This window comes from Eulemur rufifrons, chromosome 6 (assembly GCF_041146395.1).
Source record: "Eulemur rufifrons isolate Redbay chromosome 6, OSU_ERuf_1, whole genome shotgun sequence".
Classification (NCBI taxonomy): Eukaryota; Metazoa; Chordata; class Mammalia; order Primates; family Lemuridae; genus Eulemur; species Eulemur rufifrons.
In genome coordinates, this window is record NC_090988.1 from 67068165 (window position 1) to 67095877 (window position 27713).

The following is a 27713-nucleotide window of genomic DNA, read 5'->3' on the forward strand; positions in this document are numbered from 1 at the left end:
CAGAGCCCCTGACTCTCTGCCCTGTTTGCCAATGTACCAGAGGGAAGAGAAGGAGAGGGAAGGGAAAGGATGGGCTGGAAGCAGAAAAATCACCTTAAAATTCAGCTGCAGTGAGACCTGACCTTACAGGGGCAGGTGTAGACTCCATCCTCACAATACCCTAGTGAGAAGGGTACCACTATTAGCCCCATTTCATACACGAGGAAATGGGCTTTCAGTATGGTTAGTGGCTGGCCCAAGGTCACATGCTGGTAAGGGGACAATATGTGAATGTGAACCTGCCAAAAACACTACCCCAGACCCACTATCTAGGCTTCATCCAGCCCTTTGATCTCGTGTGTCCTATTGTCAGTGGCAGGCTTGTGACCTGTGGGAGACAGAAACATGCCCACTTGGCTGGTACTGAGCCAAAAATATGGGCACATGAGCTTAGAAGACCCAGTCCTGTTTAACACGCCCTGAGATTCTTCTGTCCCAGTGTCCTCTGCGGAGACTCACCTCTGGAGAATGGAGTCTATTATTTTAAAGCAACAAAACACGTCATGAGAATTTATCCCACAGGACATATTAATGAGTTAACACAAGGCAATGACTGGAAGCACAAAGACATTTAACTTGGAGTTAGGGCAGGCAGAGAGTGCAAAAACCCATGTAAATGTCCAACTGGAGGGAATGGCTGCGTACTTGAAGATACTCATGGGAACACCGTGCACCCAAGACCGCTGATCGCCGTGAAAGCTCTTGAGCAGCACGGAACGCCAGACGGTGCGGTGCCACAAGTGCTCAGAAAACACACAGGCTGGATGATGAGGGCTGGGAAAGTCAACTGATCATGTGCATTGGTTAGACTACGGTTGGTACTTGTTAAATGTACTCATCAGTATTTGTACATTTTTAACAAAGCACCAAATCCTGTTTTTGCCGTTCTAAAGGCAAAACCTTGACGCCCTCCCTCCCCTCAACGCACACACCCTAGGGTCAGAAAACTATTTCTGTAGATCAAGAATTTTGTGACCTGTTAAAATGAAAATCTCGCTGAAGATATAAGTCATGAGGTCATTATTAGATCTCTCTTCAAAAAAGAGACAGTTTAAAAGAGGTAGAACCCAGCATAGCTGAGTTTTGATTAAGAAATGGGTACCGGAGTAGCCAAGCGGCCCGGGAGCTGCCCGAGGAAGGCAGGCCCTGGTGAAGTCCAGCGAGAAGAGGCCCTGGGCAGCAGGGAGTGGGTGCGAGGGCACTGGCCAGCCCCCCGGAGGCACCGAGGCAGGAGAGGAAAGGCCGGGGACCTACGACCCGACGTGTGGAGGAAAAGAAATGCTTAGAAGGTCACGTGCCCTGGCTCTGCATTTTCGCAAGCTCTCAGGAAGACACTGTGTTTGCTTCCAGGGGTTTCCCCAGTAGCGCTCAATACATGTGTGTTAAGTCATCGATGCGTATGATCCTCAGGCCCCAAGTACTTGCTACAGGAGTTGTTACACATCTCCCCACTTTGCAGCTGAGGCCTGCGGAATGTAACGGATGACGAGCAGCACAGAGAGGGTTACTTGCAGAAGGAGGACTGGAACCCAGGACTCCTCACTCTGCAGTTTGGACGGCCATTGGCCCTGTGTGGACGGAAGTATGGCTAGAAAGGTCTCCTTCCCTTGTTCTCTGGAGCTTAAAGGAGAGGTGGTCACTTGGGCTCTTGCTTCCTGTGTTGGCTGGGGCCAAAAGGTGAGTTGTCTATAGGTCCCAGCCCTGGGAGGCCCTGGATAAAAACAAGAACATCTTTGACCGCCCACGGACCAATACACTGACCCATCCTGCACAGCCATTTGACATGGTGGTTAAGGGCTGGGACTTGCAGGTCAGCCATATCTGAGTTCAAATCCTGACTCATCATATATCAGCTATTGTGTCCTTAGGTAAGTTCCTCAACCTTTCTGAGCCTCAGTTTCCTCACCTGTAAAATGAGGCTGTGAAGGGTTTCTACTTTAGAGATCTGCAGTGAAGTTTCAATGCATGTAAAAAAAAAAAAAACACATGCAAGTGTAAGCACTTAATATAGGGTAACTTGTACATTATTCATTGCAGAACCATTTCCCATGTGTCTCCTGGGTGTCAAACAGGGGGCTGGGTGCTGAGCACACAGAAGTCAGATAATGCAGCTTCCTGTCTTGGGGGACTCAGGGTCAAGTCAGGGAAGAGACAAGGGGTGCTTTGATGAGAGAGTCACAGGATGTTATGGGAGCACAGAGGAGAGGCACTAATTCAACCAGGGAAGGCTTCCTGGAAGAGGCGACATTTGAGCAGAGTCTTGGTGGATTAGGAGGAGTTACTGAAGTGAAGGCAGGTACTCCAGGCCAAAGCAACTTCATGGACATCATCGTGAAGATGCTGATCCACACATCAACATCACAAAGTCACAGAAACACCCAATGCACGTAAGTTCATTAAGTCACCCATAGTGACAGCCACAAATTTGGCCTTCCAAATGGGAACACACACACATACAAACACACTAGACACTGAGAGACATAGGGACAAACAGAAGAACACACATATAGAACCATAAGAAGTTCCTAGGAGAACTCATTCAGAAATAAATACATACACATTCACAAACCCACACACTTCCTCACTGAGGCTTAGAGCCTGTTTAAAGCTTTGGCCCTCAGATCAAACCCAGACGGTTCTTTCTTCCTTTGGCTCAGCTGGTATCCCAGAGTAGTGCTGGCAGGTTTCATACACCAGCAGCTCTTTCTGAATCCAGTTCCCTCGCCCTGCAGCCAGATCAGTGGCATGCACAGCAGGTGACAGATTGGGAGTGGGGGTTGGGCCAGAGAGGGGGCTGGGAAGAGTTAGATCGTGGGCAGAGCCTGGGTCCCAGCTTTCGCTGGGGAGTGGCAGAGGGGACAGGCACATCAAAAGACCTAGCAGGTCATAGACACTTTCGGTACCTAAAGAAGACACCGGAAACGTTCGTCCTCGAGGATACCAAGGGCGCTGTGTTTCTTGCCAACTGTGAGTGTGCTGGAAGGAAGAGAGGACAGGCAGCCACGGATGATGACTAAACCATGGGTGCCCGGCCATGCTGACTGCAGCAGGACGGATTCGGGCTGGGTAGAAAGACGGGCCTCCTCACCCAGACTTTTAAACACTATGACAAGTAGCCAGGGAGCTGCCTTCTCTGTCATTCCTCGAGTCCAGAACAGCACCCAGCTCTTTCGGTTAGAACTGCTGGGGGCCAGCCTGAGCAAGAGCCCTGTCTCTACTAAAAAATAGAAAGAAATTATATGGACAACTAAAAATATATGTAGAAAAAATTAGCTGGGCATGGTGGCACATGCCTGTAGTCCCAGCTACTCGGGAGGCTGGGGCAGTAGGATCGCTTAAGCCCAGGAGTTTGAGGTTGCTGTGAGCTAGGCTGATGCCACGGCACTCTAGCCCGGGCAACAGAGTGAGATTCTGTCTCAAAAAAAAAAAAAAAAAAAACTGCTAGGGGGCAGGGAGAGGAACCAGAGGGCCTCAGTAAATGACCCCTTTCTCCCATTTTCTGGGCTCAGAAGTCCCAAAGAGAAATAAGCCATATCCCAGGCAACCACACGATTGAGAGTGTTTTGTTGTGAATACTGGAGATTATATTTACTTTCAACTCTCGTTTCTATGTCGGAAATTTGCTGATTGTATTTGGGCTGCAGAGAACAAACATTAAATCTGATAAGGCCTGCTGCCGCTGGCCACTGAGGCAGGGCCATCTGTCTCAGGGATTTGCGTGCTGATAAGTAAGTGGGACAAGAGCATTCCAATGAGAGGGCAATAAACTCCAGGGTTTGTGTATAAATAAAGAGAAAAAAATGGCAAAGGTAACATTCAGATGAATTAAAATTCTAAGTGTTCTCACCATCTCTGTGGCAAATCCTGCCTCAGAGCTCTCTCCCTAGGAGAATCCCACAGGGGTTTTGGGAAACACGGGAAGAAGGGGATGGGGTGGACAAGCTGATAAGAGCTCTGGCCAGTGTCACTTCCCCCTAATATTAACAACTGGCTCCATGCTGCTGCAGGATTGTCAATGTAGAGTGTTCTGGGGTTACCTACAGTCAGACTAAAGCGTCTCGTCCACAGACACTCCTGTGGACAAGAGAAGCAGCTACTTGTTCTTTCTTTCTTGGGCCAGGTAAAGTACAGAGGCTCAAAATGTGAGAGAAGGCCTCAAAAGCCATCAAAGTCTAAAGAAGCAAAAAGAGTCCTTACATTCTCAATCAAAAAGGAAATCTGCCCATATCAGCCTGGAAAACTCCTACTCTTCTGTCAAGGCCCCAGTCAAATATCCGCTCCTCTATGAAGCTGTCCATAGCCATGGGCTAAGTTAATCACTCCCTTTTCCCACAAGTCCCTGTAAATACCTCCTAACAGTCCTATGTAACAAACGGTATACAAATATTTTATTTAGATTTTTCTCTCCTCCATTGGATTTCACAGTCGTCGGAGCCAGAGGTGATGGCTTGGTAATAATAGTCAATTTAGCATCATGGTTGTAAGTGCCCAGACTACGGAGTAAAAGGGTCTTGGATTCAAATCCTATGTTACTAACAAGCTGAGAGACCCTGGGGAAAGTTACTTAACCTTTCTGAGCTTCAAGTTTCTCATCTGTAAAATGGGGGTAAGAATACCTATCTCAGGAATTGTATGGTATGTGAATTATATTACAGTAAAGCTATTACAGAAATATACTCACTCCAAACTGTAGTTTTAGGGACTGAATGAGATAACACATGGATAACTTCTGCACACAGCCAGGTATATATTATGTGGTCAGTAAGTGGCTGTTACTACAGTTCATAGTCCGTGTTCATAACCGTTGCCTTCATCTTCCCACAGCCCAACCCACGCCTGGCACACAATAGGGTTCAATAAAACATTCGCTGAATAAATCAGATAATAGACTTGGCTTATCTCATATTTCTGACCAAAAGTGCTAAGCTGACTAATTATATCTCCAGAAAAATGGATATAAACCTCTGAAGATGAACTGCGATCTGTGATTTTGGAGCTCATGAAATGAATAAACAAGGGGTACCATAAATTATTAAGATCCCTGACTACTAATTCTCTGCATTATTTTTGGACTTTCTGTGGTTAAAATGCTATAATGAAGTCCTCACTGGGAAAATAAAACTTTGAGTCTCATTAGGGGGTGAAAAGTTTTCCATTTCATGGTATCTAAACCTAAGTGGCTGCAAAGAAACAGACGAGAGAATTCGGTACCTCTCAGCCCCGGAAGTGGATGCTGCGGCCCCACGTGGGCAACATCACGCCCTAGAAAGGGATTTCTAGTTCTTCTGCTCAACAAATTTTAGTTTGTAGCATTTTCGCATCTGGAAGGCCAGTGTATCATCCAGTCCAATAAGTTTCAAGTATTTTTAACCCTTTCTTTAAAAAATCAATGGTAAAATCCAACATATTGATAAAACTGAGGGCAGCTTTGAATGAAGTTTGGAGTGGGGGGAGAGAGAGCCCCACTCACGGGGGCTTCCCACTTTCCTCACTCCCACAGCAGCCCCAAGGCCCCTGCAGAACCTCAGGTGCTAGGGTGCCCAGAACCGAAGACAGGTCCCTAAAAACTTTCTCAGTCTATTAAGGTGATATGAACTGAAAACCAACGAACCTAGCAAATCATAGACACTCTAGACACTGGGCAAACAAATGCACTTCCTGTGACGTTCTGAGTGGCTTCACTGCCGGGGGAGGTACCACGGTGGCGATGGCGTGGTGGGGAGAGCAAGGCACCAGGAAACTCGGGGCCCACACTCACCTCCTAGAGTGAGTGTCTGGTGAAGAGATGCAGAGCATCCTCTGGAGGGGTGCCGTGCGCGTGTGAGGAGTGTGCACGCTCACGCCTTCTGGAGGGTGTCCTGCTCGACCCCTGGGGTGGCCTACCTTGGGCTGGAAGACGTGGTTCTCCTTCCCAAGGTGGTCCACGATCCCAAAGATGCACAGCGGCCCAGCAAAGCCCAGCAGGTCGGCCAAGATGCGGAAAGTGCTGCTGAGGACCAGGCGTCTCCCGAAGGCGTGGCAGAGTGCGCACCAGATGGCCCGGGCACCCTGTGCGCTCTGCACATCCTTCCTCTGCCCAGAGAGACCCATGGCCAGGTCAGAGTGGCCAAGGGCTCATTCATGGCAGGGCCCAGCCTCCCAGGATGCCCCTGGCTCCTGCTGCCTGGGGAAGCCCCGTGGTCGTGTCCTCTGCAAACAGGTGAACTCCAGGAAGAAATCATGGAATCACCAAGGGCACAGTTGGGTGGGCCTACCAGCACCAATATGGTCTAGATGGGGAAACTGAGGCCAGATGATCATTCAAGGTGACAGAGCTGGTCAGGGCCTATATGATGAGCACAGCATGGGGATGAGGGAGTGGCCATGTGCCATACTCACTCATTACCACCTGCCACTGTGTCTGTCTTGGGGTCTACCCTGTGCTAGGGCGGAAGCAGTGAAGAAGCGTTGGACCGGGAGTCAGGAGACTGGCTCTGCCACCTACCATCTGTGGGCCAGCTCTGGGCAGGTCACAGCCTTTCTCAGGGGCTCAGTTTCCCCATCTGGACAAGGATGTTGGACCAGATGACCCTAATTGTAAAAGCCATTCCAGCTGTGACTAGCCTATGAATCTTTAGTCTTAAGACTTGTCCCTGGTTCACTGTGTGACTTTGGGCAGCTTCTTCCCCTCACTGGGCCTCTGTTTCCCTTCCTGATATCCTCTGAGGTCCCTGTCTGTGGCTCTAAACCAGAGGGCAGGGAATGGGCAGTGTGGCCATGCCCCCACTGACCACCTGGGCGTCAAAGGCCTCGCAGAGCCGCCGGTAGTTGGTGAGGGCCCGCATGGCGATGGGCAGCTTCCCAATGGCTCGCAGGTCGATGGGCTTCTTGTGGGCAGTCTTGATGAAGGCATTCATCCACCAGTAGGTGCCCTTGGAGAGCAGGTTGACAAAGGGCTGCAGGAAGCGTACCCCCAGGTCCTGCAGGTCCTCGGGGGGCTTCACCTCCCTTGGTGTCTTGAAGAAGATGTATCTCTGTGAGCACATGGGCCATGGAGGATAGGTAAGTACAACTTTTCACTGCTCCCCACTTTGTCCCAGCAAGGATCTGGGGTTGTGACATCCACACCTGACCTCTAACAGATGAGCCATCTCTTGCCTATAATTATTTACAGGAAAAGGGTCTCCCAACATCTCTTGGCCACCAATGCCAGGGCCTCCTGACTTTGTAACTATTCCTTGAGGTCTAGTCTGAATCCCCCTGGCTGGGCTGGGTTCGGTTTAAGTTGAGTTGGGAAAGAGCAGGAATTTCCCCTATACAGTCTTCTTTACAGATCTAAGGACACTATTATGTTCATACAGAGTTCACAGAACTTGAAGTAATGCAGACCTGGGTTCAAATCCTGCCTCCCCCACTAACTGGCAAGGTGTTTTTGGACAAAGCTCATCTAAAATACTTCCTCATTTATAAAGGGGGCGGCACTTGCATCACAGGGTTACTATGAGGGTCAGCTGAGGAAGGGAATGCAAGGGGCTTTGTACCCTGTGGATCCCCAACTAAAGCAGAAGAGTCAGAGAAATGCAGGTTAGTGTAGCAGTTCATGCTCATCAGACCAGCCCAGATTAGAAAAGGCTACAACCCCCATTCTGGCTGGAGGGTAGAAAAAGAGTTTTCTCATTCACTGCTAGTAGATTACAGTCTTTCTAGAAGGCGATCTGCAACATCAATCAAAATTTAAAATATACAGACTCTTTGGCCCAGCAACGCCACTCCTTGGACTCTCTCCCATGGAAATAAAAGCAACAATATATAAAGATATAGGGAGGTTCAATACACCATTACTTGTGAAGGCAAGAGCTTGGCAACAAAGTGAATGCCCACTAATAGGGAAATAGATGAATAAATTATGGTTATCCACATGATAGAATATTATACAGCCATTAAGACAACTGAATTAGTTGGACCAGATGGCTTGAAGGGAGTCCTAAGAAACATTAATATTTATTGGCTGAGAAAAGCATGATGCAGAAAATGGGGCATAATATGATTTTGTTTTTACAAAACAAATATTGGGGGGAAACCTGAATGATATTAGTTTAGATAGATGTGCATGGTATTACATTAATAAAAATAAAGTATGGAAAAATAAAAACAAAGTATGGAAAGACAAATGAGGCTGTTAGTCTGGGTTACCTGGGAAGGTGGGGGCAGGGGAAGGGAAAAATTAGAGCCTGAGGTGGGGAAGAGAGAAGGAAGGTGGCAAATAAAAACGGTAACAAAACGAAAGACGCGTGTGCTCTCCTTCATGTGTACCTGTGACCTTCATGTGTACCTGTGACCGTGAATACATTAAAGCACAGACAAAGTCCCTCCCCCCCACAAGAAAAGAAACTGGGAGAAGCAAGTCCCTGAAGATTCTTCCCTCTCTGTGGGAGTAAACCCAACCTTCAGTCTCAGCTGTCACACCCCATCACCTCCTTTCCTCCTGGCGCAGAGCACAGCTGGGCCAGGTGGAATGGCTCTGCTGAAGCATCATCCACTGGCCTCAACGCCCGCTTTGCGGGGCAGGTAAACAAGCCGGCTCCTTCGGGTGTGGCCGAGAGGCGGGGTGGGGGTGGCCGAGAGGCGGGCTGGGGGCCTACACCGGGCAGGGCAGTGCTCAGAACCCCGCCCCCGCCTCGTCCCACCCAGGTGCGTCTGCAAGCGGCCTGCTCACCCTCACCCTGATGACGTTGACCTCCACGAGCAGCAGCATCCCGTAGAGCACCACCAGCAGCCCCGTGAGGCAGAAGCGCAGCTGCGAGAGGCCGATGGCGTGATCGTAGAACTTGACGAACTTGATGGTCTTGGTGATGAAGGCCAGCGTCCAGTAGACCAGCAGGGCTGCCGGGGACAGACGGGAGAGCACGGGGCACGTGTGTGCACTCACGTGTGTGCAAGTGTGTGGGAGGGAAGGAGAGAACGTGTCAGGGAGATGGGTGTGTGCGCGTGCGCATTGCTGAGTAAGGGGATGAGATGGGTGTGTGCGCGTGCGCATTGCTGAGTAAGGGGATGTGCACACGGCAATATCCCCGTGAGCCACTTTGAGATGATGTACGTACGTCATAACCTTCATGACAGGCGTGTTCAAAAACATCAATAATCTCATGAGTCAAACTGGCCAAATTTCCCTTAACAATAAAGGATAATGAGAAGAACAGGAAAATTATTCCTTGAATTTAACTAAGTTACAGGCACTGTGCCAGGTGAGCACTTTAAACACATTATCTCATTTATGACTTACAATAACCTTTCAAGGAAAGTATTGCAGTCACACCCAATTTATCAGACAAAGGAATTGAGGCTCAGAAAGATTAGGTAACTGATCCAAAGTGACACCGCCATTAAGTGGCAGAGCTGGGCTGGCCTAATGCCGGAGCCCACGCATGTAGGCCTCAGGCCCTAATGACTTCCTTGTGGAATTTCCAAGTGAGGGGAGATCTTAATGGTCATTCAATCCAGCACTTTCATTTCACAGATGAGAAAACTGAGGCCCAGACAGAGGAGGTGACTTTGCCCAAGCCTGCCGCCAGCTAGAGGCAGGGAGAAGGTGGGGACCCAGATCCCTCTCCCCACAGTCCAGAGCCCTCCACAGTGCAATGATGCTCCTCGGGGAGCCCCAGGGAGTGGGGGACACAGAAAAAGTGAGTCACAGTTGTGTGAGGCAGTGCAGTATAGTGGTTAGAGGTGTGGCCCTGCAGCTAGGTACACCTGGGCTCAGATCCTGTGACATAATAGCTGTGTGACCTGGGATATATCATTTAACCCATCTAGACTTCAGTTTCCTCATCCATTAAATGCAGATAATAATAACACTGCTTTGAAGCCGTTGTGAGCAACGTATGGAAAGCATATAGCACACAAGCCTGCCGTGCAGTGGGTGCCCTTTGGACGGCCTGTTCTCCCTCAGCCTCGCCCCCCATCACCAAGTTCTTTTTTTCTTTTCTTTTCTTTCCTTTTCTTTTGTTTTCTTTTCTTTCTTTGTTTCTTTTTTTTTTTTTTTTTTTGAGACAGAGTCCTGCTCTGTCACCCCTGCTAGAGAGCAGTGGCATCATCATAGCTCTCACGGCAACCTCAAACTCCTGGGCTCAAGTGATCCTCCTGCCTCAGCCTCCCAAGTAGCTAGGACTACAGGTGCATGCCACCACTCCTGGCTAATTTTTCTGTTTTTTGTAGAGATGGGATCTCGCTCTTATTCAGGCTGGTCTCTACCTCCTGACATCAAGTGATCCTCCCACCTCAGCCTCCCAGAGTGTTAGGATTATAGGCGTGAGCCACCACGCCCAGCCAGCAAGTTCTATTTTATCTCCCACATATCTTGAATCCATCTGCTTCTCTTTGTCCCCATGGTACCATCCGTGTCCGGGCCACCATCATGTCTCCTCTGGACCCCCTCAAGGGCCTTCAAGAGCCTTCTCCCTGGTTTCCTCCTTCCTCCCCTTCTTGCCCTCCTCCAGCCTGACTTCCATAAAGCAACAAACACGAGTATGTTGAAAGCCCCTCAATGCACCCATGTTCACAGCAGCACCATTCACAATAGTCAGAAGGTGGAGGCAGCCCAAACGTTCATTGACAGATGGATGGATAAACAAACGCCTTACATCCATACAACGGAATATTATCCAGCCTTAAAAGGAAGGAAATTCCAGCACATGCTACCACATGGATGAGCCTTGAGGACATTACACTAAGTGAAATAAGCCAGTCACAAAGGGCAAAAGGTGCATGATTCCACTTAGATGTGGTACCTAGAGTAGTCAAATTCACACAGATAGAAAGTAGGATGGTGGTTCCCAGAGGCTGGGGTGAGGGAGGAATGGGCAGTTATTGTTTAATAGGGACAGAGTTTCAGTTTGGGAAGATGAAAAAGTTCTGGAGATGGATAGTGGTAATGGTTGCACAACGATGTGAACATACTTAATGCCATGGAATTGTGCACTTAAAAATGGTTAAGATGGTAAATGTTATGTTATGTATACACTGCCACACACAAAAAACCCTCCAAACAAACAACTTCCCACTGCTCTTGGGATAAAGATCAATGCCTGGTATAAGCCACACCTGCCGCTCCAGCCTTCACCTAAGTCTAGCTTCTTCCACTCTCTGCACTCCAGCCACTCCTTTCCTTCTGGATTTCCTAATGTGTTTTGCTCATCCTGCCTCAGGGCCTTTGCACATGCTATTCCCTCTGCCTGAAGCACTCCCCTCTCTCTTTTTCCAGTTAGTTTCTTTAGTTCTCAGCTCAAACATGATGTTTTCAGAGAATACCCCCTTGACCTCATTTGGGGCCACAAGATCATGGTTTCTTCATGGGACAACATAAGCTGCACTGTGGTGCACCTTTCTGCGGGCTCCAGACCTATGGCCAGACATCAGCCTCCTTGGGGGGCTGGCTTTCCCCCAATACCCACTGCCCTCTATCCCTGCAGCTCATAGGGTGCACCCCCTCCACTTTCTGCTGCGTAGAATTTCTGGCTCTGTGGAGTCTCCTCTCAGGGGGAGCAAAACTCCAATGGGGGGAATGGAGGGGGTTAGTCCCTGTTCCTTGGGAAAGGACTAATCCATCCATGGAGGGTAATTTGTGTGTTAAAAAGAGAACATCATGGGCTTGCCAGGGAATGAGAAAATGAACTCACCAGATGCCCAGACAGGGTGTTTCCAGGGGCACACGGTCACCCAGGCCCTGGTGGTTAATGAGGGGTTCTCTGCAGATGAGGAGCTGCTTCAGAAAGCAAAGCAGGCGGCTCTCTGAAGCCTGTGCCTAACATGGCCCCTCAACCTGCTGCCCCCATGCCCCACCCACACTCACACGGGGGCCCCTGGGGTGGGAGGGGTCACCTGGATGATCCTGATGGAGCTCAGATCCCACCTTACGTAGGAAGGCAGACCTGTGATTAGCTCAGAAACACCCTCATCCCCTGACAACCCCACAATGCCACTGGCTTAGCACCGAGTGTTCCAGACTCAGATGTCAATGAGAAGCTGTGATTCCTGAAAAAATCACAGTCTGACTTAATGACAGTCTGAATACAGCCCACTGCCAGATATATAGCCCCGGCCTTAGACATGCAGACCGGGCCCAAGCACAGAAGCAGACTTGTGGATTTATACCTTTGCCCCAAGGACACAGTCTTAGGAACCTTGGACACGCAGTTTCCTCAGAAACGGTTAGGAGTCTGCTCCTAACCAGAGGAGACAGACTCCTGGCTTTGCCCCTGACTAGCTGGGTAGACTAGTACAAGTCACTTAACCTCTGAACCTCAGTTTTCTGATCTGTAGCAGGGAAATAACAATGGCACCTCCCTCATGGGGTTGTTGCAAGGACTAAAGGAGTTAATATACATAAAATGCTTAGGATAGAGCCTGGCACATAGTAAGTGCAAAATGAGTGTTTGCTGTTATTATTTTTAACCTTTCTGAGTCTCAGTGTCCACGTGTGGGAAATGGGGACACTAACGGTACCAATAGGGAGGCCGTAGGAATGAGGTGAGACAGTGCATATATGGAGCCTAGCACAGAGCCTGGCACACAGTGCTGGCTGGATAGACATCAGCAGTCATCGCGTGTTTCTGCCAGGGACCCCAGCCACACAGCATCAGAGCTCTAAGCCGACGCTCCTTCCTGAGGCTAAATGTTGGCAAACCTCGGGCTCTGGTCCTGGGCCTTTTTCTTCTCTCTCCAGGTGACCTCATCCAGGCCCAAGCGTTAGATGCCACCGATCAACCCAACTGCTTAATGTGTATCCTGCCCACGAATGCCCAGCTCATTTATCTGACTGCCCACTTGACACTTGAGTTGCTGTCTCAGCGACGTCTCAAATGCCATGTGCCCCTAACCAGGAAACTTGATGCCCAGCCCAGCCCCGACTCCTGCTGCTCTGCCACATTAGTAACACCACCGTTCGCCCAGGCGCTCAGGCCCAAAGCCTGGGCCTCTCCCTTGCTCCTCCCTCGCCCCTGCCCTCACCTCCTGCCACTCTTCCCCTTGCTCGTTGGCCTTTGCCCATACCGGCCTCTCTGCCACATGTGTTCCTATCAGAAGGCCCCTGCACTTGCTGTTCCTCCTGCATGGAACGCTTTCCCCCAGATACCTGCACGCTCAGCAGAGACCTTCCCCAACCCCCCTACGTAGACAGCAGCATCGCCATCACTCTGCCCCTCACCCGCTTGATTTTCTTCACAGCGTCACCGTCACCACCACCTAGTCACCTCTTTGCTTGTTCATCCACTGTCCTTGCCTGACTGCCTCCTTTGCTAGACTGTAAACTCCACAAAGACAGGGATTTTTTCCTTCCCTTGTTACTCTCTAGCACCTAGAACAGTGCCTGGCACATAAAGTCCTCAGTAAACATTACTGCATTACTGGGAGGAATGAATGCAGGGACCTCCCCCTCTCCCACCCACCCCCCTCCTCCTCTCCCCCTTCCCCCCTTCCCCCTCTTCCTTCCCTACCGATCAGCAGCTTGGGGAAGTTGGAGGTCTCGATGTTGTGATAGTAGACCACAGAGGTGACAGCAGCCATGAACGCCATCCCGGCTGGCATGTACAGGTGGAGATGGCGGGATTCGGTTACCCTGGGATGGGAGGGGGAGAGAGAGAGAGACACACACACACAGGATGAGGATGTGCTGAGTACCACAGTAGAGCAGCCCAGGCCTGTGGTAAGGGCTCAGCACATACTACGGCCTCCATATCATATCCACAGCTCCGTTCCATGTGCCAGCAGCTCTGCCCAGCCCATACCCAAACATGCCTGTTAACTGAGGGGTCCAGGAGTCCATACAGTGATGCTAGAAGGCTTGGTGTTCAGCCTTTGGAACTCACGGCCTTCTCTGCCTGGGTCTACGCTTGTAGAACCTGGCATTGGTAGTAGACTTTAGCAGTGGCAGCTGCAAAGCCCAGAACCACTTCTCTGCGAGTGAACACAGCTGGGTCCCTGCTTCTGGGGTCCCTTGAGCAGTACGGGGCCCGTACACCACAACTCACTTAGTGACAGCCCCATTTAACATTAACAATGTAAGTGAACATTGGCACCCACCCCGGGTGTTGTAATAGCAACACTGATGAGAGTCAAACTTTATTGTGCATTTACCCTGGCGAGGCACCATTCTCAGCACTTGATATATATTAACTCATTTAATCTTCATAACACCCCATGAAGTGGGTACCTTAGTCTCCCCATTTTAGGGTTGAGGAGACTGAGGCATAGAGAGTCATGCCCAGGGTCACTGCTTTTGTCTGCTCCCCCAGGATGGGGACGGGGCAGTCAATACCAGCTCATAGCCGCGCCACTTAACTGACAGGGCCTCTGTGGCAGGAGGGCGCTGGGCTGGCAACAAAGCCCCACAGAGAGTCAGAGCAGAACCCTCGCAGACCCCAGTCTTGCCCATGACTGCTGAGGGACCACCTTGGTTTGTCCCAATCATGCCCTTCCCCGACTCCCTCCTGCAGACAGCAAAATCTACCCTGCCTAGCCTGGTAGCAAAGGCCCAGGAAATGTGGCCTCAAGCCACTTCACCAGCACACCCGCCTGCTCTTTGTGCTCTAGCCCTGTTGGGACCCTCTCCGCTCCCAGACGGTCTGCTCCAGCCTCCTGCTTCAGTGCTGCCTGAGCTCACTCGCTCCTTCTGTCCAGCACACCGAGGTCCCTGCCCTTGAGAAGCTGATGGTGAAGTGGGGGCCACCATGCTCAAAGCTACCTGTCTGATGCTACAGTCTACAGAAGTGGTTTGCAGATGGACGAGGCTGAGGGAGCAAAGAGGAGGGGATGGACAACCAGGAACGGTTCCACAGAGGAGGTGGCACCAGGCTAGACTTTAAGGATGAATAAAGAGTCCAATGGAGAAGGAGGAGGGACATGAGGAGAGCCATGTTGGGACTCCAAGGGGTCTGGCGTGTGCAGATGTAGAGGCAGCATGGACTGTTCACCAAGTAGCATCCTCTTGCTATTCCTTGTTAAAGGAACCACAAGTTTGCTCCAGTAGCAATATACTCCGCACTGGGGAATGGATGGTGATTGGTTTAAGCAGCCATTCCATACCCTTTTGCTGGTGATTGGTCTAAGGGTGGCCACATAACCCAATTCTGGCCAGTGAGATGTAAAGGCAAGTCTGCGGAGGATGATCTCCCTCATAAGGGAGAGGCATGTCAGGAGCATGCCCCCTTTGCCCTTGTAAGTGATGCCCGGAGCTGGGCAGCCACTTTGTGACCATGGGGAAGATTTGGTTGACACACAGAGGATGTCATGGAAAAATGGGAAGAGACTAGGTCTCTGAAGACATCAGTGAGCCACCAAACCAACCAGAAAAGGCAACCTCCACATTTCTTATTCAATGAGACTACGAATGTTGACATTCTTTAAGCCTTGATTAGTGGATATTCTCCGCAAAAGGTCTTCAAACTAACACAGGAGGTAACAGAGAGACAAGGCCAGAGAGCAGCCAATCAAAAGTGGGAACACTAGGAACAGCCAACACCCTGCCCCGGGATCTTCAAAACTCTTGCCTCTGTACTCCTTAAAATAATTTTGAAACACTTGATACTCTCCCACATTTTTAAGTTGACATCTAAGAGGTTATATGTTTAAATAAATTCTTTTTTTTTTTTTGCAATAGGAGGTAAAAATGTTAGAATTTTATAAGACAAAAGAAGATAAGGATTAACCATAATTGGAATAAGTATTCCGTGGCATGACTTAATAAAATAGGTTTTAGCTGTTTTGCTGAATATACTGAGTTAGTTAAGAAATTACATAAAGTTTTATATAGAGGCTTTATCCAGTGTATGATGGTCTGAGAAGACATTCTGGTTTGGTACATATATATTTTTAACTCTTCCTCACTAACCTATCCTGCTTTGGTTATTCTGAATTCAGAGCATCACACACAGAAATAACACCCAAAGGAACACAGGAAGCGCTGCAGCTTTAAGATGGCTCGATTAGTCACTAAATGAGACTTACCCTAAATCAAACCCGAGCTTGAAGACTGCTGCCTTAACCAGCCCCTAATCCTGCCTGCCCCCTAAACTTCCAGAAAGGTTTGACAATCCAGGCTGGGGTGGACTGGGGGTGTCACAGGGCAGGGTCTGTGACTCTTCCTGCTGTCTGCCCCCTCCCATGCTGCTCCCTCATGCTTGCCTGCCCAGGGGTGTGAGGCCACAAATACCAGGAGACAAGTGCCCTGGGAGGAGGTGGCCCTGAGCACTGTACTGGAATGGTTTGTGGCACAGGTGCAGCCACACAGAGGAGGGGCTGCTGACAGCCAGCAGGAGGGAGTCCCCCGACCAATTCATTCCAGTTTCCCACATTCTGGGAATACAGCATCTTCCCAGGGCTCCGCCACTCTGGGCACTGCACCTGTCCGTGCTCAAATTTCATCTTCCACAGCCCCATGAAGCAGGCAAACCAGGGACTATGATGCTGGTTTCACAGGTAGGGAAAGTGAGGCCCAGAAAGGCTGAATGACTTGTCCAAAGTCCCATAGCTGGTACACAGCGGAAGCACTAGCTGAAGACCCAGGTCTTCTTCCTTTGTGGGCAGGGTGTTTCCTCTGTCACCCTGGCTAATTAAAACCCAGTGAGCATTTCTGCTCTGAGGGCATCTCTCCTCTCTGTGGCATTTGTGCTGCTTTGGAAGGGGTGCTGGGGATGGCAGTCGGAAGCAGACTTGTCACCTGCCAGTTATGTAGCAGTATGCCCTCTGGTCTTCTTGCTGCTCTGGGGACTCGCTAATCAGGAGGAGGTGCTGGCCTCAAGGCAGGCAGTTATCACAGAGATCACTGCAGAAGCCAAATTGCATGGACACTAGTGGTGGGAGTGCTGGGGAAGGATGAGGATGCCATCGCCCTGCTGTCCAGCTGCAGGAGCCACGCAGGGCTGGCAGGAGTGGGGTCTGAGCATAATTTGATCCCCGCTCAAAGGGGCTGGACCTCAAATACTCAAGCCAAACATCCCCCCAGCCCCGACCTGGCAGTTTCTAGCTTTGCTGATTCTTCAGTTCTTCCTTAGTGAGAAGGCTGCTCCCTCTTGTCTTCTGTCCCCCGCTGCTGACACCATTTGCAGCTGCAGTTATCTCTCACCTAGACTAATGCAATCACCTCCTAACTGCTGTTCCTGCCCCCAGCATCTCCCTGCCTCCAACCAGCCCCGGACACTCCCCTCAGGTTCTCACCTAAAAGTGCTGTGTTGATGACATCCCTCTTCTGTTCCAAACTGCTGGCCAAATCCAACCCAAACATGCAGTGTGGGGTTCAAAGCCCTCCCAAGACACCCCTAGCCCAATTTCCAAGCCTCAGCCTCCATCACTCCCCTGCCCGTGTTTAATGCTCCAGCCGGGCTGCACTGCCCCCATCCTACCCACTTTTCTTCTTGGTGCCTTTGTTCTTCCCTCAGGTGCGGGCCTCCCTCTTCTTACTCCTCTGCCTATCAGAACCCTAGTGATCCTTCCAGACTCAGCTCCAAAGCCCCCTCCACCATGGAGCTTGCCCAACTGTGCCTTCCTCTCTCCTCACAGAGTACTTACTCGTAACATGATTTCACTTATTCTCTTAAGGACTCAGTGTTCATGGAGCTTTGTCATGTGCCTTGCACTGTGAGTACAAAGATGAATAAGACCCAGATTCTAACTCCGAGGCCTTTCTGACTCAGAAGACAGTTTTGCAAATAGATATAAACTTTAACACACAGTATGATCTGTGCTGGAGCAGAGGTGTGAGGCCCAGAGGAAAGGTGGGCATGGGGAGAAGGCCTTTGGGAATGAGGCCAGAGGAAGGTGGGGTTGACGGGGAGGACCTTGGATGCCAGGTTGAGGATCTGGGACCACATCTTGTAAACAGGTGAGAACCAAGGAAAGGTCTTAAGCAAGAGCGAGTGACATGCTTAGATTTTTTCTTTCCCCAAGAAGGTAACTCTGGCAGCTTATAGAGAAGGCCCAGCCTCATCCCCAGGAGTTGGGGCATTCTGATAGGCACTAACATTATTTCACTACCCTCCCGGACTGAGGCAGGACCCAGGTCTCACTTGAGTCTGGTGTCTGGCTTAGAGAGCCTGGCACACAGGAAGCATTGAGTAAAGAGTTGCTGGAATTCTTAGCAATTCACCTGCTGGGCTCATGGAGTGCAGGTGAGCTGGGGTCTCCCTGGGCCTTTCAGGGAGCCCCCTGGAGCAGATCCAGCTCCTGAGTCCTCAGACAGTCACTCACCCGTCAGACAGAATGCCCTCCGCGATCTCACACACCAGGATGAAGAGCAGCATGAAGGTCAGGATCCAGCGCAGGTTGTGCCCAGGGAAATGGAGCCATGTGCTGTGGTGGATGTGCACCTTGGAGCTCTGACTGCCCCACCCTGCAGGGAGAGACTGTCAGAGGTGGGAAGCCTGGCCCATCTGGAGGAGGTGCATGGACCCCAGGGGGTGCTTGGGCTGGGCCCACAGCATGGGTGAAGAGAGTACACATTTGCACATTTGTGCATGAGTATTCCCAGGGCTGGATCTCTGAGGGTCTCCGTTTATATGCTGAGCTCTCATGTGCCAAGTCACCAGGTAAATAAACCATTTGGTTGAGAAGAGAACTGTAAATGCTGCTCTTTGTTGATTTTCTGATGTACATACGAGCATGTACATATGTTTCCTTCCTATTTCTAATTGTTTGTCAACAACTGGCAACTCTGCCTCTGTAGCAACCTCCTTTTAATTTAATTTTGCAACAATCTTTCCTTTCTTCCCCAAAGCTGTATATGAGTTTTAAAATTTGCTTTTTTCTTAAAGTGAATGAACACATTTTGGGAGCCAGGGGACATCAGATGAGTTGACAGAGCTGACTGGCCTGGGAGATTCAAGGTCTTGGAAAGGGACGAAGGGGAACCAAGTGGACAGGCACGCGCGACTGTCCCGACAGCGGCACCCAACTTTGCCAGCAAGGGCGCTGGGGTCGCAGCTTTGCAACTTTGCACAGAGCCTGAGAAGTTGTGCTCCGGAGACGCCAGCCTGAGTGGGGTGGCGGGGAGGGGGATCCAAGCCCCCACCTCTCCTCCTCCAGGGGCGGCGACCCAGGACTACCAAAGACTACTGACCGCTGTCTGCATAAATCCCGGCCTCCGAAGCGCAGGCTGCCCTCCTCCCGGAGCCAGCGGCGGCTGACAAGGAAGGGTGCCTTGGGGGAGGGGTGGCCCGGCTCCCTCCGCTGCGCCACGGAGGGTGCAGCCCGACCCTCTCCTGACCTTCCAGCGCGTGCGGAGATCTCCGCTTTCCCCTTTCTCCATCCCAGCTCTGGCCCCGTGGAGGCAAAACTTGGGGATCCCCCTGGGTCGGGAACATCCGCTGTGTTTGGTGCGGGCTGGGGGGCACGCCGGGGAGTGAAGGGATGAGCGAGTGTGGGAGTGCGGAGACCGGCGGGCGGAACACAGGGCCAGGCACCCCGGGCGGGGGGCGAGCGGCGGTCGCGGGGCTGGGAGGGGCCGCGGAGCGGTGCGGGGCGCAGCGCCTCCCCCTCCTCCCTGCCCGCTGCCCTCCCCTCCTCCGCCGTTCGCGGCGCGCGCTCACCGATGAAGAGGATGGGGAAGGTGATGAAGAGCAGGAAGACATGCGGCACCACGTTGAGCGCGTCCACGAAGCAGACGTTGTTGAGGACGCCCTGATCCACCCGGTAGGCGGCCGAGTGGTTGTCGCTGCCGCAGAAGGCCAGGGGCATGGCGGCGCGGGCGCGGGCGCGGGCTCGGGCTGGCTCCGCGCGCCTGCTGCGCCTCTGTCCCTCGCAGCTCCGCCGCCCTGCCCGGCCGTCAGGTCCCCGCGGCCCCCCCGCGGGCCCCGCCCCGCCCCGCCGGCGCTCCCTCTCCCCCACCCGGCCCTGCTCCGCCACCTGCGGGGCCCGGGGGGCGGCGGGGAGCCCGACCAGCCCGGCCGCACCCGGGCCCGCCTTCCACACGCGGCAGCGCGTGCCTCAGATGTGTGTTGGGGTCGCTGCGCGCGTGCGCTGGGAGAGGAAGGGAGGGCTGGTGGGGTGGGTGGGCACGCTGGAGTCTGGGTGGGAGGGCGGGGGGCTCAGAAGAAGGTCCGCGTGGGCCCGCAGTGAGCGGGTTCGGGGTCCCGAGTGAGAGCTCACCTGGGCATGGTGTGCCTGGATGTGGTGAGATCGGAGGGTACCTGTGGCGGTGGAGGGGCGCGAGTCTCCACCCCATATGGATGAGAAAAGGGGTGAAGAACGCTACCTTGGGAGATACTTGGAAATTTTCAAAAGCGGTCCCAGACGCAGGGAACTCCTAGGTACTACTCTGCAGCTTATCCAGCGCTTTCACAGGAGGGATCCCCCAACACTGCTGCGAAGTGCAGGTTATAATTTCTTCCATTTCTCTGACGAGGAAACCGAAGTTCCTCGGAGAGAGCCGAAGGGAAGTTAGTTACGCGACTGACCCAGGGTCTCACTGGCAGCAAGTAGGGAAGCATGGCTTGAACCCAGCTCCTCAGATGCCCTCGTTCTCACCCCACCTCCTTTACTCATGCCTCTAATACAGCACAACCTTCCCGCGACTGGCAGGCCAGTGGGTAGAGCAGGTGCCAGCGCCAGGCAAAGAGGTGCTTTGGAAATGTCTTAATATCTGGCCAGACGGATTCGAGGTGGTGGAGAGGGACTGAAATTCTTAACCCGACCTGGGGCAGGCTTAACAGGTTCAAGGACACTGTGAAATTGTAAAGACGATGTTATGCCTTCCTATACTTTCTGGAGAGATTTTTCACCGGACTGTGGCCCAAGAAAGTTTATATCGTATGTAGAAAGAAGAGAAAAATGGGATTTTGAGGTTAGATTTAAGAACTTTCTGAGTTAGACTATGAAGCATAAATGCATATGTTCTCAGGAAAGGTCAGGGGAATACAAAGGGGAGACCCCTTGAGCTTCCCCCCCACACCTCAAGCTTCCCTGAGCCTGTGTGGAGGCTGCTCTGAGGCCCTTGCTGGCATGCTGGCACGCTGGCACGCTGTCTGGCAAGGCCTTGCTCTGCCCAGGCTGTGGGGCAGCACGCAGGTCCGGGTGGGCGCATGGCCAGAAGAGAGCAGGAGTTTAGGGTCCAAAGGCCTCAGACAGTCTCGGACTTTTGGGAATCTCTCTGAAGCTGAAAGATATTTCTTGCAGCACCGGCCAAAATAGTGAATGAAGGCTTGGTGGCAATGAATGTCCAGGACCAGGGACAGGAGTTAACTAACCCGGGAAAATGTAGTTACTGGAATGGTGATAGCTGAGTCCATGCAGCCAAATAGAAAAAGTTTAGGAGATAGTGGCAGGTGAAAAACAGGAAACAAAATTGTGTTTTTTACGATTATAGCCATATTAAGTAGGTCTTCATGGAAAATTAATATTATGAAAAAACTGTGCATAGATTTCAATTTTTTTTTTTGCAACAAAATAAACTCGTACTAACTTGTTATAACATGTCTGAATAGGATCTAGTTTGAGGCACTAAGAAGGATAAGACATCAGTTTGAAAAAGACCCTATCAGAACAATATGAATTCTGCTAAAATTGAAGTAAGAACAAACGTCAAATTTATAATGACGCTTCAGTGGAAGAATGGTGACATCATTGATGCCTTATGAAAAGTTTATGGGGACACTGCCCCAAAGAAATCAGCAGTTTACAGACAGATAACTCATTTCAAGAAGGGATGAGATAATGAAGATGGACTCACTGTGGCAGACTATCCACATCAGTGTCTTTTTTTAAAAATTTTCTTTTGCCACCCCCATCCACATGAATTTCGAGGAAAAAAATTAATCTTGTTTGTGCTCTAATTGAAGAGGATTGACAATCAATGGCACAAACAATCCATTAAAGTTGAGCAAACTTTCTACTCAATGAGTGTCAAAACTGTTGTGTCCAGATCAGCTTTAAACAAGAGCGGAGTTTCCAATGGAAATTTTAAACAGGTGGGACCAAGATCCTTAAGCATTTTTTCAAAGAATTGTAGCAGGACGTGAATCATGGCTTTGCCAGAGTGATCCTGAAGACCCAGCACAATCAAAGCAGTAGCTACGGAGAGGTGGAAGCGGTCCAGTCAAAGCAAAAGCATGGTCATGGCTACAGTTTTTTGGGATGTTCAAGGCATTTTGCTGTAGACTTTCTGGAGGGGCAAAGAATGATGACATCGGCTTATTATATAATGGAAGACTGTTTTGAGAAAGTCAGCCAAAGCTTTAGCAAGAAAACACCTGGAAAAGCTTTACCAGAGAGCTCTTCTCTACCACAACAATGCTGCTGCCCATTCCTTTCAACAAGGGCAATTTTGGGGGAGTTTCAATGGTAAATCATTAGGCATCCACCTCACAGTCCTTATTTGACTCCTTCTGACTTATCTTTTTCCTAATCTTAAAAAAATTTGTAAAGGGTACCCATTTTTCTTCAGTTAATTATGTAAAAAAGACTGCATTGACATGGTTAAATTCCAGGACCCTCAGATCTTTAGGGATGGACTAAATGGCTGGTATCATCTCTTACAAAAATGTCTTGAACTTGATGGAGCTTATGTTGAGAAATAAAGTTTACATTTTTATTTTTATATTTTAATTATTTAATTACATTTTTCCATGACTTTTTTTTTTTTTTTTTTTTTTGAGACAGAGTCTTACTCTGTTGCCCCAGCTGGAGTGCAGTGGCATCATCATAGCTTACTGCAACATCTAATTCCTGGGCTCAAGTGATCCTGTCTCAGCCTCCTGAGTAGCTGGGACTATAGATGAGCACCACCACATCCAGTTAGTTTTTATTTTATTTATTTATTTTTTGAGACAGAGTCTCACTCTGTTACCCGGGCTAGAGTGCCGTGGTGTCACCCTAGCTCACAGCAACCTCAAACTCCGGGGCTCAAGCAATCCTTCTGCCTCAGCCTCCCAAGTAGCTGGGACAACAGGCATGTGCCACCGCGCCCGGCTAATTTTTTCTAGATATATATTTTTAGCTGTCTATATAATTTCTTTCTATTTTTAGTAGAGATGGGGTCTCGCTCTTGCTCAGGCTGGTCTCGAAATCCTGAGCTCAAACAATCTGCCCGCCTCGGCCTCCCAGAGTGCTAGGATTACAGGCGTGAGCCACCACATCGGCCCAGTTAGTTTTTAGTAGAGACAGGTCTCACTCAGGCTGGTCTCGAGCTCCTGAGCTCAGGTTATCCTCCCGCCTCGGCCTCCCAGAGTGCTAGGATTATAGGTGTGAACCGCCGTGTCCCGGACCTCCATGAACTTTTTAAAGTCCCCTCATATGTGTGTTTGAATGCAAGCCTGCAGGGGAAGCTCAGACTCAGAAATGGGTTAGGGTGGTGCTCAGTATATGTTAGCTACTATTGCTGCAGTTGATATCATCGTTTCCTTTCTTTAAAATAAGACAACTGAGGTTCAGAGAGATGAGATGACATGTCTATGGTCACCCAACAAGATTTTTTTCTTTCAGTTTTTTGTTTGGTTCACATATTTTTATACTTTCTGCAATGTTATTATTTTGTTTTTGTACTTACAATTCAATTCTTCACACTTTCAGCGATGCTATCTTTCTTTTTAGTAGTAACAATGTGTTTATTTTTAAAGCACGAGGTTACCAGTCTGGGCTCTACCACTACTGGTTGTCTGATTTGGGGGAAGTCACCATTTTGCACTTCAGTTTCCTCATTTCTAAAAGGAAAAGATAATAGGAACCCCCAACCCCAGGATTAAAATGAGATCATGGGTGTGAATGTGCTTTGTAAGCTGGGGAGACGTCCAAGCTACTTCATGCCCTGTGTGACCACACATGGCAGCCTCTCAATCAATGAGGGTCATTTAGTGGTCTCTCCCTCACCTCACAGTGCCTGGTACAACCCATACACTTGACTCTTCTGAGCCATTTAAAATAAACAAAAAGTCCAGTCCAGCCCAAGCTGGACCCAAGATTAAAGGACTATTAAGGGAACATCACCTAGGACTAAGAGAGTGTTAGGTCCGGAGTCCTGGAGACCTGTGTTTGCCATCTCTAGCACAAACTCACTGTGTGACCGTGAACAAATTCCACCTTTCCCTGCACCTCACTCTGTAGAGAGGACACTGCTTGTCCATGTGGGTGCGAGAGTTACTTTGAAAAGTGCAGAGCCAGGTGCACAAGGCGGCATGGGAGGACTTCCTCTGTAGTGTGGGCTGTAATCTTGTCAAATGCCCTTCAATAGGAGGCTGGTTAAAAGAAAGAACGAAAGAAGCAAAACCCAAACAAACAAAAAACATGGTATTGTCCATGCTGTGGGACATTGTGGAGCAAGCACAGAGAATAAAGTAGGGTTATGCATGCTGACATGGAAAGATGTCCAAGACACAGACGCAGAGCCGCGTGTGGCACATGAAATCATTTATGTCTGCAACAGAGCTCTATGTGCCTTGCGGGGAGGCGCTGGGTCTCTGGTGCTTCCCCACCTCTGGCAACGCCCTCCTGCTTCTCTTGCTGGGAGCTGGAAGAAGGTCACACCCTGGGAGCTTGCTCTGAGCAAGGGTACCCCCTTCTGAGAATTCCCAGCCATCCTCCCAGCAAAATGGAAAACCTGGGATGGAAGTTAGGGACTCGATTCTCACTCTCATTGGCCTGCTGGGTGGGCGTGGCCTTGAGCAGCGCAGGTAAAGGGCTGGTGCAGAGCTTCCAAAAAGGCCCTTCCAGCTCTGATAGTGTCCAGGCCTTACTGCCCCACCTCCATCTGGCAGACTGGGTGTGCCCATGACCATGGCAGAGGGGGTCATCACGACGATAATGGTGACATAATGGAATGGGGTGATATCTTAAGAAATGAACCCTTTCAGTAACCCCAGTCGATAGTGGTTAAAAACAAACAAAAACAAAAATCATGTATTACCCATACTGTGGAACACTGTGCAACAAGTGCAGAGAATGAAGCAGGGCTACCTCTACTGACCTGGAAAGATGTCTCCTTTCCCTCCCGTTCCAGCAGGTGACTATGCAGCTGGACACAGATATTTCAAAGCCTGTGTCCACAGGGGAACTTAGAAGACTATAGAACCAGGAAAAGGGAGCATGGAGGTATTGACCAAATGTCTTGGCTGGAACCTGGGAGGAAGAAGTGATCTCCCTCTCATCTCCATCCTGCCCCATGTCAGGAGGGGAGAAGAGAGAGTTCTGGAGAGAGGGAGCCTGTGCCCAGCCTCCTGCCTGCCTATTGTAGTGGTGGCAGGGGGCACAGCCACCCAGAGGGGACAGGCTGTGCACCCATGCAAGGGCTGTTTGGAAGAAAGGTTCCCTTGCCTCAGGGCAGGGCCACCAGACTGACAGAGGCAGGGACTCTCGGCTATACTGGAATATAGGGGTATGAGGCAGGAACAAGATGGGGCCTCCCCAGTCTCTTGGCACCACATAACTGGGGAGGTGGGGAAAGAACTCCAAGAAGGCCAAGGTTAATGTTTCTGACAGCCTGGGGGATAGGGGGTTGATATAGAAATTAAATTAGGTTCTTGTTCTTGCCTGCTTAAGTTTTGGTCCAAGATCACCCTCACTGCAGTATATAACCCAGAAGGGCAACTCCCATGCATGGCCTGGTTGCTGTACACCCTTGAGGCAACTTAAGGTCAAACTTAACCTCTCATTGCATTTTCTAAAAGATCCGACTCCCAGTCCAGCGATGAAAAAAATGAAGTCTTTACTGAATTATTTACAGAGAGGTGGAAGGGCATAATTCACCATCTCGAAGCAGAAACCTAGTTAAATTTTCCACTTCTCCTGTGCCTCCAGTGGTCTCTCCCTTGTGTGTTGCCTCACACCTCCTCTTCCTTCCTTCCTTCCACACGGCCTCTTTTTAAAGACATGCCCATGCTCCCCAGAGCAGGCCAGCCTTGCTTTCAGCTTGCCTTCCCACGGGGGCTTTCCCAAGCCTCCCTTCGCCAGCTGCTGACCGTCCCCAAGCCTGTCTTCCTAGACAGCTTCCTGAGGGTGTGGGGGATGAGATGTTCTCCTTTTTGTTTCACCAACTCGTGTTGAGTGCTTAGTATATGCCAACTACTTTATGTGTTTTAAATTTCACACATGATGTAATGACCTGCCTGGTCGTTACAACTGTCAGAGAGAACTGAGGCTCAGGAAGGTTTAAGCCACTTTCCCCAGGTTGCACAGCTGGGAAGGGGAGAGAAAGAATCCAAACCCAGCTGGTCCGGCTAAAAAGCCCTGTGCTATTCACCACTTCCCAGCAGGACCCTGGTGGGGTCAGGACTTTTCTGCCTCTGAGACGTTGGCTTCTGAGGAGGGAGCAAAAGTCCCAAAGAACAGACCTTTAGAGAAACCTTTATATCTGCACATTTTGCCTTTTCTCTGTGTTAGAAACCAAAGGAAAGGCCTAGTCCTGTTGCTGGCATTAGTCAGGGGGCCAGATGGGAGGATTCGAGTATGAGGGAGCCCTGCTGACCGGGCCCTTACCCATGGGTGAAGCAGACACACAGATGACCCTGCAGTGTTTGCTTCAGAGACAGCTGCCATTAGTGGCAGAAGGGACTGACGCATGTGAGCTGCACGAGGACAGCTCACAGCCTGGCCCAGTGCTGTGGAATCCCACGAGGTGCTCTGGCTGAACCCCCTCCCTGCCCAAGGCCACACTGCAGCAGAATCTCCATCAGGGCCAAGACAAGGAGGACGCCTCTCTCTGGCACAGCCTGGACCCTGACAGATGCCCCTGGCAGACACAGCGTGGCCTCAGCTGTGAGGCCTGGCCAGAGCTGGGGCTGAGGCCAGGTGAAGTGGAGCACTGCTTAATAACCTCCCTTCCTTGTCACCTTCCTCCCTTCTTCCGAGGGGCATCTCAGTTCCTGTCACCTGGGCAGAACCTGCCTGGATCCAAGCTCTGTGCTAGGGGAAGTTCAGGCCCCAGCTCCACCCCAACCAGCTGTGTGACCTTGGGCGAGTCAACCTTCCTGAGCCTCGGCTGTAAAAGAGGAAGAAAACCTCTCCCTCATGGACCTTGTGTGTGACAAAGCCCGGCACGCAGGAGACACTCAAGTCAGGCTTTTCCACTGTCCGATCAGCTGAGGGCCTCTTGCCTGAAATCCCAAGACACTGATTTTTTTGTAGCTGATTGAGTTCCTACCTAGTGCCAGGTCATTCAACGCATTGTCTGGTTTGATCCTCATCTCTCTTTAAGGCAGGTGGTGTGATTGTCATTACACAGGTGAGGATAAGGCAGAGAGGAAAATTCAGATGTCCAGGGCCACCCAGCAAAGTAGGTGGCAGAGTCCAGGTTCCTACTAGGGGCCTCCTTCTGAGATATAAGGGTGGGTTTAGGTAAGGGTGGGGTAAATCAGGAAGGCTGTAAGGGAAGTGGGGGCCATTTGGAAGAGGGCGGGTGGAAGGACCTGTCCGGAGGTAGTATCTGCAGAACTGTTCTCATTTGGCCCTGGCCAGTGGAGTGTGTGCCTGTACATAATGTATGTAGCTGACTTCCCTGTGGCAACGGGCTGAATGTTATGTCCCCCCAAATATTAACCCCCAAGGTGATAGTATTAGGAGGTAGGGCCTTTGGGAGATAATTAGTTCATGATGGCAGAGCCCTTATGAATGGGATTAGTACCTTTATAAAAGAGACTCCAGAGAGCTCTTTTGCCCCTTCCACCGTGTGAGATTATGGTGAGAAGACAGTTGTCTATGAGGAAGGAAGCCTTCACCAGACACTG

The 27713-nt window shown here is 50.5% G+C and overlaps 1 protein-coding gene across 5 annotated transcripts in view; it reads right to left on the reverse strand.

Annotated features, from left to right (window-relative positions):
* The window catches only part of ABCC8 (ATP binding cassette subfamily C member 8), a 75957-nt gene extending 56161 nt beyond the window's left edge, over nt 1-19796 (reverse strand). For 2 of the 5 annotated variants that reach the window (XM_069469659.1, XM_069469658.1), the window contains exons 1-6: nt 19593-19796; nt 18256-18397; nt 13509-13630; nt 8735-8901; nt 6813-7052; nt 5923-6111 (exon numbers count right to left, since the gene is read on the reverse strand). In XM_069469659.1, coding sequence (XP_069325760.1) covers nt 5923-6111; nt 6813-7052; nt 8735-8901; nt 13509-13630; nt 18256-18397; nt 19593-19740 — 1008 coding nt within the window. In that variant the 5' untranslated portion in view covers nt 19741-19796. Of the gene's footprint in view, nt 1-5922; nt 6112-6809; nt 7053-8734; nt 8902-13508; nt 13631-18255; nt 18398-19592 lie in introns of all 5 variants that reach the window. The other 3 variants (XM_069469657.1, XM_069469656.1, XM_069469655.1) reach the window with 2 other exon arrangements.
* Nucleotides 19797-27713: the final 7917 nt, after the last annotated feature.